At 45.9% G+C, this 17081-nt stretch overlaps 1 protein-coding gene across 1 annotated transcript in view; it reads left to right on the forward strand.

Annotated features, from left to right (window-relative positions):
• Positions 1-17081, forward strand: part of SCG3 (secretogranin III) — a 54266-nt gene extending 37185 nt beyond the window's left edge. The window contains exons 11-12 of the mRNA XM_090029236.1: positions 1810-1890; positions 16502-17081. Of these exons, the coding sequence (XP_089885362.1) occupies positions 1810-1890; positions 16502-16620 (200 nt within the window). The 3' untranslated portion in view covers positions 16621-17081. The remainder of the gene's footprint in view (positions 1-1809; positions 1891-16501) is intronic.

Below are 17081 nucleotides of genomic sequence, written 5' to 3' on the forward strand. Positions count from 1 at the left end.
CCTTGGTCAGTAATTCTGTTATTCTGGCTGCTGTGGGGTGTCATGTTTGCAAAAAAAGTGTGAGGAAATCAATTCCACGGAGGATTTGAATTCAATGTAGACTCCATGAAGTTAATTCTGTGTGCATTGAGGAAGTAGGGCAGACAGTGGTAGGCTGGGATAAAATGTTTATGATAGCTGTGGGTTGCTAAGCTGGTAGGTGCTAGTAGGTGCTTTCTGTCACTTGGAACTTCTTGGAGTGTGTGCATCTTCAGCCCTAGATAAAATAAACTGCAGTTGAAATCAGGCCTAGAGTTCATAGTTCACTGGTAACTGTGCCTCGTATGGACCCAAGAGGATGGAGTGTAATCTGCTACCCAGTCATTTTTTGTGGCTGTAGCTATTGGAGAATCCCATAACGACAATGGGTGTCTATATACCCTTCTGTAGGGTAGTGGGGAGGAACATTTTAATTAGAGTGGCTAGCAGGAGCCACTTTAATTAAAATGCCCATAGTATTTCATGTATTCAGCATCCCATTTTTAAAAATGGCAGTGGGGGCACTTTAGCTAAAGCTCATATGACAAGCTTTAGTTAAAGCACCCCCACTGCCATTTTGAAATGTGGGATACTGAATACACAAGACGCTGCAGCACGCTGGGGATTCAAGCACTTCAGCAGACTCGATTGATCAAGTCTGCTCCGGCGTGTTCTGATCACAAGGCATTGGAGCGCGTGTAAGAGTCCAAAAGAGCCCAAGCCTACAGACTGATTTAACAATCTGCTCACTGTTAAATTCTACAGGAAGCACTTCCATTTTCTGTTTGTGATGTTCCCAGTTTGGGCTAATGTCTGTCTTATACCTTCCTACAACTGGCTTACAGGGGTATGAATTCAAGCAGAATTTCAGCTTGTTCCTCTTCATACAAGATGCTCTGCTGGTTTATTGACCGACTCCCTACCATGCTACTTGTGCATTCTCAGCTCAAAAGTTCCAGTCTATTTAGTATTGCATTCATATACTGATGGGACTAAACTTGCAGAATTGGCAATGGAAGCTTTCTGCAAGGTAATTGCACAATTGTTTTCTTGACGAATATAAACACATTACGTCAATAAACCTCTAGCCACGTTAAGAATTCAGAATCCATTAGCTGTAATATTCCCTTAGGGACCTTATTAGGTATCCTTGAACTAATTCTGTCCTACCTGCTTTTGAGGCCAAAAATAGTCGCCATTTTAAAATTCATAGTCTAAAGGACAAGGTGTAACAGGAAATGATAAACAAAATGCTAATGCTTTCCTTTCCTTAGCAAATACAGCTGTCTGCAGTTCAGGTCATGGCTTTTTTCTGATGTCTTTTCAAAACATCACAACCTTACTTTTGATGTATGCTGGTTTATCAGCAAATGGAAGAGGTTTCTGATGTTTTTCAGATGTGAGCTGATGCTGAAAGCTTTCAGTGTCATTAAAATTGTACCCTGCTGTCTTAACAGCTTCATCTTTGCTTAACAATGATTGTGATCTAAAAGCCACCAACTGCCCTCAGTCCAAATGCACAGTGTCTGTGCATATCAGCAGGAATTATGCACATGAATCAAAGGAAAAGATATTGCCCTAAATGTGTGTCACATCTGGCTAACCTTTTACAGACAGGACCTGTTAGCCATTGATGGGAACTGTCTGAGCAAGGAGGACAGGTTGGACTCTTCAGCAGAAACTATGAATAATTTTAACCTGTCTTTAATTGTAATCAAGATCTTGCAGTTAAACAAGCTGCATCAATCATTGATGGTTAGCATTTGATTTCTCTCTCATCTGTATCTCCAGGGAAAGCTGAAGCATATTTGGAGGCAATCAGGAAGAACATTGAATGGCTAAAGAAGCACAGCAAGCAGGGACCTAAAGAAGGTATGAAGTAACAAACTTGTAGCTTGGAGTGGATGCTCTTCTAATTAGGAAGCACCTTGAAAACACATGATTAATATTAGCCTGATAAAATGCATTGAACAACTAAAACATAGAATGTGAAGTGCACTTCTGGGTTACTGCATAATAAATAGTGACACTTAGGGTCATTGTTAAGTAGTCTAGGACCAAACATAAGGTTATCTTTAAAAATTATATGGGCATATATTATAGAGATGTTTAAAATCACTGCATAATGATTAACTTAATATAGCAACACACTGCAGATTACAACATACTAGCATAATAATTATCCTGCCCAGGCTGGTCTTCAAACCCAAAACATGCTAGTAAGTGAGCTGGAAACAACCCTGCCACCTTCCAGATCTTCCCATCCCTTCACAAACACCAGGGAATAATAACGAAGTTTTGCTGTGTGTAAAGGCACTTTACACTTGTTGCATGTAAAGCCATGTGTAAAGCTGAACCAACTCCACCAGCCTGTTTGGCCTGTTGCTCCAAAACATTATCACTGAAGGGAAGTGGAGCGGCCAAGAGTGTAGAAAAGCTGAGGGGGAAAGGATGCAAGATGCAATGGAAAGAATTGCAGAATCTACAGGAGTCGTTTTCTGCAGATCCTGGCTTGTTCAAGTCATCTCCACACTCAAGGTGTTGCACTGAACCAGGATCCTAGCTTGTCTCTGCCCTGTCCTGGAACTGTTAGTTAGAGAGCTGTAATAGGGGTTAGGACAATCCACAGGTTTTGGGAGGGAGGATGAGGCAGGAGGAGTGGCTAAAGCCCCTTGAAAAGGAAAGAAAGCTCTCTTTGCACAGCCAAGAAGGGGAGGGGAGACTGTGTTCCCTCCACATTATCTAGCTGGCTCTTGTGTGTGATAAAGTCTAAGGTGGGCATATTTCCCCAGTAAGGATGTGTCTGCTGCTTCACAAGTTTTTCTTCAGAGAAACTCAGTGACGGGAGATTGAACTGAACACCATGCCCTTCCATTCCCAGCTTTCCTACGCTCTATAGCTCCTCCTTTCATCCTCACGTCCTATCCCCCCCAACTCATAACAACAGCTGCAGTTGATGACAGGCTTACATATTGCTACAGTCTTTTCCTGCCAATTCTAATAAATATTTCTATTTATCAGTGTGTTCATTATAGTAATTAGTGCTCAGTCACATATGATTATTCCCTCTGTTTCCCATATTCTCTACAAGCCCCCTCTCCTCTTCAAAGTAACCTTTTCCTCAGCATTACCAAAGACTGAAAATGACTGTAACTACAAATACAATAGCATTTCATCTGTTTTTGCTGTGAAAGCAATGAGACGTGATGTTAATTCCCTAAGTAAATGGATTCCCTGTGGAGTCTTGAACATCATGATACTTGATACTACAAGGGCCTGATTCTCTTTAATATTAATGTCTCTCTCCTTGCCTCTAGCACAGTGAGGTGGCCTTCAAGTGGGTGTAAATTATAAGTAAATGAGAATAAAAGTTTAACCCCTTTATGCTTTTATAACCTTTGTCCTTCCCCTGCTATACATTTTATTCTTGCAAGCATTTATTTGGCAGCCTGGCAGTATTGTGAAAAGTGGTACAACCGTATTACGTTTACTCTATCCTTCACTTCAGGATTATGCTCTACTTCATGTGTTTGGCAATCACTTTCCTACTGGAAGCTGGTGGAAAAATAAGAAAAGTGATTCCCATACATGTGGCTGTTTCTCTCCAAACTGTATTACTCATTGGCTGTATTTGAGTGAGCTCTGGTTTCTTTAGGAAATCTCTTTGCAAATCCTGAATGTATAACTTTTAACAGAAATAGTGCTTCATCCAAAACTCTGCACTGGGAGAGCTTATTTGCCATTGTTATCTCCTTTTTAAAAAAATCTGCTGTCCTGTCAGACAGCAGAAACAATCTTACATGAACCAGGTGGCCATTAGACCCCAAAATATAAATTATTTAAAAATCTGCATTTCAGCCTGATTCTCTTCTGTGCCCAAAGTTTAGTCAGCATAAGAAAATGGCAAGAATATCTCCTCTCCTCTGTGGGGCCATTCATGCTGTACCAAATCCTGGCATGAGTTCACAAATCAATGGAGTTACACCAGCTTGGAACACAAGTAATGTACTGATGAATCAAGCCTTTATTTGAATGACCCATCCTTTTTTGAAATCAATACTCTGAAAAAACAGCTTATCTGCTGATATAAATTGGCATACTTCCCAGCCCTTAGGGATGTGTTGCCATGTTTCATATTCTGTATTTTCAGTCTCTAGAGAACAAAATTGTGAGGTACCTAATTAACACTTGTAAAACCACAAATTTGGAATTGCTCTCAAAAATACTTAGGTAGTGATATACCCATCAAGTTTCATAGCACCCACACTCACCATTCGTGACTGAAAAGAAATTTTAGGATTACTTTTACTTTTTTCAGGTTTTACTGGCAACTGGGTTGATTTGAATATGCAAATATGCCTCATTTTAAATATAATACAGCTATTTTGTAGTTCAGTGTAATGTGTCATATGACGTAGGTGAATATAAATGAAAGCAGATTTTTTTATTTACTTATTTTGGCCAACTTGCCCTAAACAAGGGTGACAGGGTAGCTGGCAGTGACCTAGCCCAGGGGTTTTGAAAGGGCAAAAGATGGTTGGAGGACTTGGGAATCCCTTTCCTCACCAATCTAGTAATGATTTGGCCCAGGGGTTTTGAAGGGCTAAAAGATGATTGGAGGACTTGAGATTCCCCTTCTGCACCAATCAGGCACCAGAGACTCCCCCTCCCCCCCCGTGTCTCTATTGCCCCTTGGGTCACCTGCAGGGGGATAAAAGGGTCAGCGTGGGCTGACTCAGGAGAGAACAAGGAAGGACAACAAGGAAGGAGCTTCACAGAGCTGGCAAGAGCTGAGCCAGCAGGTCAGGAGCAGTGCCCCAGAAGAGCCTGAAAGAGCAGGGCCTGCAGGCAGCAGTGGGACCCCCAGCAGCGCGGTGTGCAGCTGGCAGGAGAGGCTCCCCACTGGGCTCCAGGATCCCCTACGAGAGGCTGCAGCCAGCAGGAGAGGCTCCCCCGCTCCAGGAAGGATCTGAGCAGCGACCTGAGAGGTTCCCAGCTCTGCTTCCAGCTCCTCCAGTCAGAGGCTGGGCAGCTCGACATGAGGCCCGGGCTCCAGGAAGGTCAAGACCCCCAGCAGGTTGGAGCAGAGCCACCAGTGGTGGCTGTGTGGCAGTGTTCCTGCCTACCATGTGGGAGGTCTGGGTTCAAGTTCCTGCTGAGGTGAATTGGGGTGAGTGAGATAACAAGAAACAAATCTTTTTTGCAGTGGAAAGGGGCCATTGTGTTTTCTCCCCCTCCAGGTACCAAGTCCCTATATTTCCTTGTCATTTAACACTTTGCATTTTGTGCCTTTTTATATTTCACCAACCCAGATTGTTTGTTCTGCTGTTTGTGTTTTATGTTTTGTTAACCCTGTTTTTTGTTAATGCTTTTAAGTGTCTAACCTTTGTTGAATCCTCCCTCCTTGGGGCACTGTAGTGTCCCCTATACCCTCTGATTTATGCCTGTTATGTTCCCAGTATTAAAAGGTATATGGTTAAGTTCCCATTGGTGGTCTGGCTCTGCTCTATAGGGGGAGGAGAGTCCCTACACCTCCCACAGCGCTTGTGCACCTGTTTTGATCCCTTTAATTGGAGAGGGGGCACCTCTTGGAATACCGCCTGGGTTACATTTTGTGGGGTTGTCCGGGATTCCCACGTAGCAGGTGCTAGAATATTATTCAAGCGCTGTGTACCCTGTAGAGAGAGAGAGAGAGAGCCACCATGAGACATGTCCAATGCCGACCAGTCTGCCGTACCTTCCGGGAGTGATGGGACTGTGCAGGGGGCAGGGGGGCAAACTGCTGGTACTGAAGGTACCCCGGAGTGGGTGGGGGTTTTCCAGCAGATTCTGCGGGAGATGGCCCATTCCTCCGGTGACCAGGCAGCCTATAAGAGACTCTGGAGTTCCTCTGGAACCCTGCCAGTCTCTGCAGGGGAGGAAGGATTTGACTCTTGGCTCTCCCATATTCAAGAGACTTTACTGACTTGGTAAATACCTGATGAGGATAAGCAACACCGTCTGCTGGAGGTCCTGAGGGAGCCTGCCTTCGTAGTTGTGAGGACTGCCAAACACCGGAACCCTGCTATCACCACCCAGCAATTCGTGCAGGTCCTTCAGGATGCTTTTGACCAACCCACAGGGAGTGGGGGGGCGTACTACGAATTGCTGGAAACTTTCCAGTGCAAGGGCAAGACTCTTTCAGCATATATCCTTCACTTACAGCCCATGCTACAACACCTGGTGACCCAAGGAGCACTTAGTGTCACTGATGCCAATCAGATATGGCTCCGGCAAATTCGTATTGGGGCACAGTATAGCTCAGACTTACTCCGGAACCTCAACTTAGCGGGGAGCAGGAGCAGCCCACCTGACTTCAGTCACCTCCTCCGGGAGATTCGTGAAGAGGAAGAGATATCCAGACTCCAACAGACTATGTGGGTCCCAGAGGATGTTTCCCCCCCAGAGAGGACCCATGGGTCGGGTACTAATGGTGGCTCTCCATGAGGACACCTTGTTGGGAGTGGAGGAGGAGCCTGTGGCTCCAGCAGTAGCAGCTGCCGTGTCCAGAACCCCCCCAGGGGTCAGCCCTTGCCCCGTCCTCATGCCTCGGGAGGACCTCGACCCCATAACCACTCTAGGGCTCCAGGGTTCTGCTATAGATGTGGGGAGCCAGGGCACATGGCTCAGGAGTGCACCCAGCCTGAGAACCCTGAATTGGTATTTGAAAGGTTAAAAGGGCGCTGGGCAGTAGGAAACGGGGAAGGGGCAGAGCAATGGAGTCAGCTCTGCTCCGGACCCAGACAGACTCCCACACATTACCCTCAGTAAATTCACTGCCAAAGGGGCTAGTGGGACCCTGTGCAGAGCTCCTCGTGGTAGTGAATGGTCACCTGTGCCGGGCCATTCTAGACAGCAGGTCCCAGGTTACCAGCCTATTTGAATCCTTCTATGAGGAACATCTGAGACACCTGCCTTTGCTTCCCCTTATGGGGTTGTAACTTTGTGACTTCAGCCAGGAACAGTATCCTTACAGGGGTTATGTGAACGTGAGGCTACAATTCCCTGCTGAAATAGCTGGGGTAGAGGAAGAAGTGTCAACCATCACTCTAGTGTGCCCTGATCTGGGGTGGATGAAAGGGGCCACTCTCATTGTAGGGACCAACTCCAGCCTTTTCCAGGTTCTTGCTTGCTACTGTAAACAACAGGCTGGCCCAGATTACTAACAACAGTTAACATTGCATGCCTTGTGCTCAGAGGCATATGACTTACGGGAGCATAGAGAGATGGGTCACCTTGAGGTTTTGGGGACCCTGCACTTCTCTGGAGCAAAGCCCCAGCGAGTCCCTGCATAGGGCCAATGGGCTTTGTCTACTGTATGCAATTGGTTTGAGAGGGATGAAAAAAATAAGCTGCTGGTGGTGGTGGAGACCCCCATCGGGAGAGAGAAACTGGGTACGCTGAGGGTCCCTAATGGCATGATCGAGACAAAAGGGCTCAACCAAGACCTGGTTACAGTGATAGTGATTAACCCAACCTTGAAAGATATTGTGGTCCACCCGGGACAGAAGGTGGCCTTAATAAAGGAAGCTGAAGTGGTGAACCCTGAGCAAGAGGAAAACCCCCCTCCAATTGACCCTTCGAGGTTCTTTTTCGGGAACTCTCCAGTGCCTGAAGCCTGTAAAGCTCATCTCAGGGACAAACTCGGGGCTCGAGCCCATGTGTTCTCCCTGCATGACTGGAGTGTGGGGGAGGCTAAGGGGGTGGAGCATCACATTCATCTGAGCAACCCACGACCCTTTTGCAAAAGGTCTCAGTGCATTCCCCTCGCTAAGATGGGGGAAGTAAGACGTCATCTGCAGGAGCTCATGGACCACCGCATCATCACAGAATCTAAGAGCCCTTACGCCTCTCCCATTATGAGTGTGCAGAAGAAGAACGGCCAACTCCATATATGTATTGATTACCGGACTTTGAATGCCCGGACCATCACTGATCAATACACTGTCCCATGGGTGCAGGAGGCTTTGGACTGTTTAGTAGGGAGCAAATGGTTTTCAGTACTAGACCTCCACAGTGGCTACTACCAGATACCTCTGTGGGAAGAGGACAAAGAGAAGACTGCTTTTATTTGCCCCTTGGGATTCTATCAGTTTGAATGAATGCCTCGAGGGATACCTGGGGCTCCTGCCACCTTCCAGCAGCTAATGGAGAAGGTGGTTGGGGATATGCATATGACCCAAATACTGGTTTATTTAGATTATATTGTTGTTTTCGGAAAGACCCTGGAGGAACACAAAGAATGGCTACTCTGGGTACTCGATTGGCTGGAAACCGCTGGACTTAAGTTGGCCATTGATAAATGTAAGTTCTGCCAGGCTTCTGTGAAGTACGTAGGACACATTGTATCACAGGAAGGGGTCAGCACTGATCCAGAGAAAGTAAGTGCTATGACCACCTGGTCTCGACCCAGGAACTTTAGGTTCCTGGGCTTTGCTGGTTTCTATCGGCGATTCGTTAAAGACTATGCTACAATAACCGGACCTTTAAATGCCCTAACTCACGGACACCAGGTAGGAAGGTCGCTCCACAAGAAGGGGCAAAACAATGGCTTAAATGGTCTTCCTGCGACACGAAGCCCCACAGAGCCTTTTGGTCCACGGTAAGACTTATGGTGTGAAGATGCCTTACAGGAGGTGATCCGGCGGTTGACTTGGGCACCTGTGCTGGCATATGCTGATCCCAACTGCCCTTTTATTTTGCACACAGATGCTAGCCTGTCAGTACTGGGGGCTGTACTGTACCAGGAACATGAAGGACACTGGCAACCAGTGGCTTTTGCCAGCAGGGGATTGTCACCCAGTGAGACGCACTACCCGGTACATAAGCTTGAATTCCTGGCCCTCAAGTGGGCTGTCACTGAGAAATTCTGGGACTATCTGTAGGGGACTACCTTCCAGGTGTAGACAGACAATAATCCCCTTACCTATGTACTCACCAGCGCCAAGTTGGATGCGACCAGCCAAAGCTGGATTGCAGCACTAGCCAACTACACCTTCAGCCTGCGCTATTGAGCGGGACGAAAGAACATGGATGCTGATGCCCTGTCTCGACAACTCCCCAGCAACCCCGGAAGTGTTTGGAGCTCTGAGACAGTGAAGACCATTTGTGACCTGCAGATACAAGACACTGTGGGGATGAGGAAAAGTACTGTTTGCATGGTTGAGGTGTGGGGGTTGCCCCCTGAGGGGATCCCATAGGCCTGGGTTCAATACACCACGCTGACTCCCTCTTCATTGCCCCAAGTCACAGCCACAGAATGGTGGATGGTGCAAGAACAGGACCCAGATGTGCGAGAGGTGCTGTGTGCCTGGAGATCAAGGAATACCTGCCCCGTGACCCTTAATAATGCTACCTGAGCAGCCCACCTCCTGTTGAGGGAGTGGGAAAGGCTTCGCTTGTTTGATGGAGTGATACATCAGGAGGTGCAGGACCCAGAAGGATGGAAATATTGGCATCTGGTCCTCTCTCGGAAGTATAAAGCCCTTGCGTTATGGGCCTTACATGATAACTTCGGGCACATGGGGGTGGAGCGCACTCTGGTTCTAGCCCATGAGCGGTTCTTTTGGCCCAAAATGGCTGAAGACGTAAGGACTAAATGCTCAAACTGTGATTGGTGTGTATAGAGAAAGACCCTGCCCACTCGAACTGCCTATCTACACACCATCCAGAGCTCAAAACCCATGGATCTCATATGCATGGATTTCCTAACCATAGAAGGGGAGGGGCACCAAAAGGGGAATGTGCTGGTTGTGACAGACCACTTCACACGATATGCCCAGGCCTTCCCTACATGAGATCAAACAGCAAGAACAGTTGCCAAAGTACTGTGGGAAAAGTACTTCATGTTTGGGCTGCCCGCAAGAATCCACTCCAGTCAAGGGCAAAATTTTGAGAGCTGGTTGTTGCGTGAAGTACTGACAGTGGCTGTCATACAGAAATCAAAGTTTACACCCTACCACCCCCAAGGGGATCCCCAACCTGAGCGCTTCAATCGCACTGTCTTGAATATGCTGGGTACCCTCAAACAGGAACAGAAGGCCGCATGGAGCCAGCACATCGCATACCTGGTGCATGCCTACAACTCCACTAGGAATGATGCAACAGGGGTCAGTCCATATTTACTCATGTTCAGAAGGGAGCCCTGGTTACCCATAGATTTGTGCTTTGAGGTAGAACGAGTCTACCAACAACATTTGACTCGTGGTCAATATGCACAACAGCTTCAGAACCGTCTCTGTCATGTGCACCGACTGGCAGCCGAAACTGCTGGAAGAAACCAGCAACGCCATAAGCAGCTTTATGATGCTCGCATGTGTGAGCAGGGGTTACAAGAAGGAAAACAGGTGCTGCTGCGAAACCTGGGGCTAACTGGGAGACACAAAATCGCTGATCAGTGGCTGGCTAAACCCTATACAGTGATGCGACAACTGGGAGACCTCCCAGTATATGAAATCTCCCCTGAGTCCAGACTGGGTCGAAGTCGCATGGTCCACTGGAACTTCCTGCTGCCTATTGGCGAATTGGTGGGGCCCCCTCCACCCGAGAGAGAGCCACGAGAAGAGAGACCTAGGTCTCCCCATAGAAGGAGGCCTCATACCACCCAGATGGCAGTTGTACCTGCAACTCCCCCGGAGGACTTGGACTCTGGTGGTACCCTGCTGACTTTTACCCAAGCTTAGGACCTGCCATTCCTCAGGGCAAAGGGGAGACAGGGACTGCTGCTGGTGGGGCCCTGCCTGGCAAGACCAAAGGAGAAAGCATCCCCACGCCTTTACATGCCAGTGGGGCAGACTCCTCCAGTGAGAGGGAACCTGAGCCACTGGAGCCCTCATGGAGTCCTGCCCCAGACCGCACCCCACGACCAAGGCAGGAGCTTCGACCAGTCTGTCGCTTCACCTGCAATGCCCCAGACGTGCCGGGGGGTGGTCCACATAGCTGCGCCTTGGGTCCATAGTCCCCCAGGCTGAGGCCTGTGCTTCACCAGGGATGGTGAAGGGTTCCGCCGGGGAGGATGTGACGGGCTAGCTGGCAGTAACCTAGCCCAGGGGTTTTGAAAGGGCAAAAGATGATTGGAGGACTTGGGATTCCCTTTCCGCACCAATCACCCCCCCCCGTGTCCCCTGATTGGCCCCTTGGGTCACCTGGAGGGAGATAAAAGGGGCAGCATGGGCTGACTCAGGAGAGACCAGCGAGGGACAACAAGGAAGGAGCTTCACAGAGCTGGCAAGAGCTGAGCCAGTGGGGCAGAAGCAGTGCCCCAGAAGAGCCTGAAAGAGCAGGACCTGCAGGCAGCAGTGGGACCCCCAGCAGCGCGGCATGCAGTCAGCAGGAGAGGCTCCCCACTGGGCTCCAAGATCCCCTACGAGAGGCTGCAGCCAGCAGGAGAGGCCTTCCCTGCTCCAGGAAGGCTCTGAGCAGTGACCTGAGAGGTTCCCAGCTCTGTTTCCAACAAGACCCCTAGCAAGCTAGCATAATGCTACCAGTGGTGGCTGTGTGGTGGTGTTCCTGCTTATCACATGGGAGATCTGGGTTCAAGTCCTAGCTGAAGTGATTTGGGGTGAGTGAGATAACAAGAAACAAATCTTTTTTGCAGTGGAAAGGGGCCATTGTGTTTTTCTCCCCCTCCAGGTATCAAGGCCCTATATTTCCTTGTCATTTGACATTTTGCATTTTGCGCCTTTTTATATTTCACCAACCCAGATTGTTTGTTCTGCTGTTTGTGTTTTATATTTTGTTAACCCTGTTTTTTGTCAGTGATTGTAAGTGTCTAACCTTTGTTGAATCCTCCCCCCTTGGGGCATTGTAGTGTCCACTGTACCATCTGATTTATGCCTGTTATGTTCCCAGTATTGAAAGGTATATGGTTAAGTCCCCATTGGTGGTCTGGCTCTGCTCTACAGGGGGAGGAGAGTCCCTACACCTCCCACAGCATTTGTGCACCTGCTTTGATCCCTTCAATTGGAGAAGGGGTACCTCTTGGAGTACCGCCTGGGTTACACAAGTAATAGAATATTACTGTAATTAGACATATCACATAACAGACTTTTTTCTTAGAGAAAAATGCAACAATATGCAAATTAGTCAAAGTAGGATAACATCTTAAAGTAGTAATTTCAATTAGCATTTATTCCCTAGTAATTGAAAACACAGTCTATGCAAGTGATCCTGCAGTTGCAAATACTAATGTAAAAGTGAGTGCAGATTTTGGAGACATATATTGTTCTAATCAAATTAGTGCCTGGTGCCTTTAGTCAAGCAAACTTCCCACTCAAATCAGTCAGTGGCTCATAAAGCTGAAGTGTGTGGCCCCTTAAGGATATGTTCATAGTTTCATAGTTGGTAGGGTCAGAAGGCACCTGAGCAGATCATCAAGTCCAACCCCCTGCCATGGGCAGGAAAGAGTGCTGGGGTCCAACAACCTCACCTAGGTGATTGTCTAGCTTCCTCTTGAAGACCTCCAGGGTAGGAGCGAGCACCACTTTCCTTGGAAGTTGGTTCCAGATCCTAGCTGCCCTGACTGTGAAGTAGTGCTTCCTGATATCTAGCCTGAATCTAGTCTCCATCAACTTATGGCCATTATTCCTTGTTTCTCCCAGTAGTGCTCAGGGGAACATTGCCTGCTGTTCCCCCTTGGCCAGTTTATAGATGGCCACCAGATCCCCTCTCAGCCTTCTCTTGTGGAGGCTAACCAGGTTCAGGTTCCGTAGCCTCCCCTCATAGGGTCTGCCTTGCTGCATCAGTACTCCAACTGCGCCCTGACCAATGTCACATAGAGGGGGAGGATCACATTCTTGGACCTACTCGGGATGCTTCTGTGGATGCATGACAAGGTGCGGTTAGCCTTGCTGACCGCATCCTCACACTGGCAGCCTATATTTATCTTGGAATCAATAATGACTCCAAGATCCTTTTCTGTCTCTGCACTGATGAGAAGAGAGCTCCCCAGCTTGTAGGTATGCTGCTGGTTCTTCCTCCACAGGTGCATCACCTTGCACTTGTCAGTATTGAAACCCATCCTGTTCTCATCCGCCCACCCCTGTAACCTGTCCAGATCTAGTTGCAGCCTGTCCCTCTCCTCTAACATGCCCACTTCTCCCCACATCTTAGTGTCATCTGTGAATTTGGACACAGTGAATTTGAAAAGCACCTGTGAATTTGGACACTGTGAATTTGAAAAGCACCTGCACCTGCTTTTCACCCCCTTGTCCAAGTCACTGATGAAGATGTTGAACAGTGCAGGCCTGAGGACTGAGCCCTGCAGAACCCCACTGCCCACATCCCTCCAGATCAAAAATTACCCATCCACCACCACTCTCTGGGTGCAGCCTTCCAGCCAATTTGCCACCCATCTGACCGTGTAGGCATCAACACCACAGTTGCCTATTTTTTTAATGAGAATGGGGTGAGAAACAGTGTTGAAGGCCTTCCTAAGGTCCAGAAAGACCATGTCTACCGCAACACCTGCATCCAAGTATTTTGTGACCTGATTGTAGAATGCAACCAGGTTAGTCTGTTCAGCTCTCTCGTACTGGGAACTAAATAGTTCCTGCAAGGCCCCATGAGCAGGAGAACCTGGAGACTGGTTTCAAACCACCTTTTCTGGTGGTTTGAAACCCCTTCCACTCACCACTCCCTGATAAGCAGGGATTTCCCAGTCCCCTCTGCCTTACACAGACACACAGCATTAGGTAGCAGACCACATGCTGGCTACAGTCAATGCAGAATCAATAGATAGCTCGTAATGTCCTTCTATTGTTTTCTTACTTGGATGATAAATACTGAGTTTGGGGAAAGATACTGTGTTATCAATTCCCTGCTGGGCTGGTCAGAAGTGGGGGAACCCTCCCTAATGAGAGCATCCTGCCCCAGCCAGGCCACGCCCCCCACCCAGCTTAGCCCTGTGCAAGGGAAGGAAGGGTTGCTCTAGCGCCCCCTGGCTTCTAGCTTGAGCCACTGCAGGCATGTGCCTGCATTTCTAGGATGTCTATGTGGTTACAAAGCTGATTTAGCCTAGCCAGGTTAGACTAACCTGCAAAGATTGAAACAATTCGAGCTCAGGCTTTTTGAATGTCTGTCCCTAGCCTTGGAGAATATAGTACTCAAATGCCTAATTCCACTGCCTTTTACATGCACAGTGATTCTACTGACCTCGCTGGAGATTATGCGAAAGTAATGACTGATTTCATAGATCATATCTTTAATTTTATGCTATATTTTCCAAAAATATGACACACATTTTTTCTTAAATTCAGGCTTTTTCCTCTGGTACATTTCAATTTGTAGCTATAAATATATGCAAAGTAGTCCACTCTTCTTTGACCTCGTTAAATGTTTTATGGTAATCAAGTGCTGTTTCTGAGAAGATGGATGTGGAATTTAGCATTGAAACCCAATACAGATGTGAAATTCATGCTACCTGGGCACCAGTTCCTTTTATATTTATTCAGTTACTACCAGTAACTGTTCCACATAAAAGGAGAATATGTCCTACCTCTGGCCTCCCATGTTAACTGATATCTGTTGGTCTCATTCAGCTCTGGTGAAACTTCATCACAGTCATGCTACTTTTAAATGAAGGCTGCCTTTGGCCCTTTGATCTAAGCATTGGGGCTTCACCAGACATCTTCAAATTCACTTCTTTTGATACTTTACTTTTATTTCTCCAGAAAATTCTCTGTAACTGTGTCCTTTCTGTATTCTCACTTTACTGCAAGCCAAGGTTATGAAGTATTCATCCATCTGATTTAGTTAAGTGCCAGGGTGGTCACAGGTAGAGTGCAACTCAGAGGCACACTAATAAGTTCATGATGAAAAAGGAAAGGCTTGTAGCAAGCTGGTTATTCATAAATTATAATATATATATAACATGCTTATAATTTGCACTGTCTTGATACTTTTATCTGAGAATCTAAAAACATTTTCCAAACTTTAATAAAACCTCACAGTACTTCTTTTAACTAGGTAAATATTACCATCCTGTTATTTAGATGGGTTCATTGAGGGGGCAGATAAATTAGTTTATTGACCTACCGAAAAGTCACTAACAGACCAGGAGTGAAACCTTGACTACATTAAAGTGAATGGCAAAACTCCTATCGACTTCCATGGGGCCAGAATATCAGTCTAGGAGTCCAAAAGGCTAGTCCCTTCTTTTTGGCAGCCAACAGGAGGCTAGTCCCTTCTTTTTGGCCCTGTTCACTTGTAATTCCCATGGCTTCTATTATTTTTACAAAATCTATTGAATAAATCAGTCTGCTTTATAATGCCTCTCTGCACATTGTCCATCCTTGTGCATTCAGCCATACCAAGATAGAAAAAGCTATTATGGTCTATTGTGTAAATAGCGTACAGTTTGAGGAAGAAATCTTTAATTCATATTTATATGATAATACATATTTAAACAAATCACAATTTTTTCTTGTGGTCCTGTCTATGGAATAAATCATTCACAAAGTAAAATCCAAACACGAACGCGTTTATATGAAAAAATTAAGATTACCCTAAACATTTTAAACTTTGGGATTCTCAAGGCTGCTCCTCCATGCTGGGTAGGGAGGATTGTTCCAAATCTAGCATTGAAGTTTATGCAGAAATTACATAAATGAAAGCTTGTATGCATGTATGCATTAGTATATTAAAGCTATTGTCAGAGTTAAATTTGTCCATTGGTTCTCCAGGGCAAGCTTTTTACCTTCCTTTGTAGGATTAGTGCCTTTTCATGGAAAACAATGACATTATTCCCCATAGGAAAGTTTTGTTCAGTTGAGTTCAGGCTATATTATGTTTTACAATTGCATATTCACTGGTTTTATGCACCTGCATTTATCATTTAACAGTGCAGCATAACATTAAAAGGATCATTCAATGCTTGTACTAGCGATTGACATGTAAGGACAACTCATTGCAATATTTTTTAAATCAGGAAAATATTCTGCTCTAGCCTGTCAAAGATGAATAATTATACCTTCCAGACAATTGCAGTGAGCTCATTTCTTGAATTTCTTGTCAGTTCTCAGTAAGGGATGTTGGTAGGAAATGAAAAAGTGGCAGAGAGTTGAACTTCACAAATTCTGTGAGGTTTTTTTTTTTTTTTTTACAAATAGGAGATGGTCAATTTAGCTTTTTCTGTGAAAACCATAAAACTATGAAAATAATAGGGTGTTAAGGGCTTCTGGATACAGTCTTCCAGCACACTAAATCTCTGCCCTTGGGGGGAAAAAACAATTACTAAGCATGAAAGGCAGATGAATAATACTAGCTGCACTCTCAGGGCTTTGGGCAGAGGCAGCTTTTATTGTTGTGACAAGTCTTACTTGTAGTGAATCCCATTTTTTTCTTGGACTGGATAGGTAATATTTACAGAGTAAATATTTATAGTCTTTCATAGCTGAATTTTTTTTGTGGCAAAGGCTCATTGTGTTAATGAATTTGTGTTTTCCAGATTATGATCTTTCCAAACTGCGAGACTTCATCGATGAGCAAGCAGATGCTTATGTGGACAAAGGCATCCTGGACAAAGAAGAGGCAGATGTGATCAAGCGCATTTATAGCAGCCTGTAAAAACACAGGAAGAATGGTGTCTGCTGAACACTTAGGAAACTATAGGATAGCTTCACCCACTCCTAGCTCAGTGACCTAAAATCTGTTATTTTGAAGGTATCATTAGAAAGTGCTCTGTTTGCATCATACTGAATCTTTTCTACACACAAATGTACACTGACTGCACACTGTACTTTCCTACATAAAAAACATCCCCATGGCCAAATTCTGATATCCAATTTATATTTAACAGGGTAAATATTCACATAATGTTCCCTTAACTTACAGTTTGCATTGATTTGCCCCAGTAGATAAACTAGTAGATTTTGTAGGAAAACTGTTTTAATGCGACTGTTTGTTCCCAGTACATTAGTTTTCCATAGATGCTACTATAAGTACTTGTAAAGGGCATTATTAGACAATGAATTCCAGTTATTAGTTCTCCAAATAAATATTTGAAATAATTTACATATTAAACTTTT

The sequence above is a fragment of the Crocodylus siamensis genome, chromosome 15 (assembly GCF_052110815.1).
Source record: "Crocodylus siamensis isolate JL-2025a chromosome 15, ASM5211081v1, whole genome shotgun sequence".
NCBI classification, from domain to species: Eukaryota; Metazoa; Chordata; order Crocodylia; family Crocodylidae; genus Crocodylus; species Crocodylus siamensis.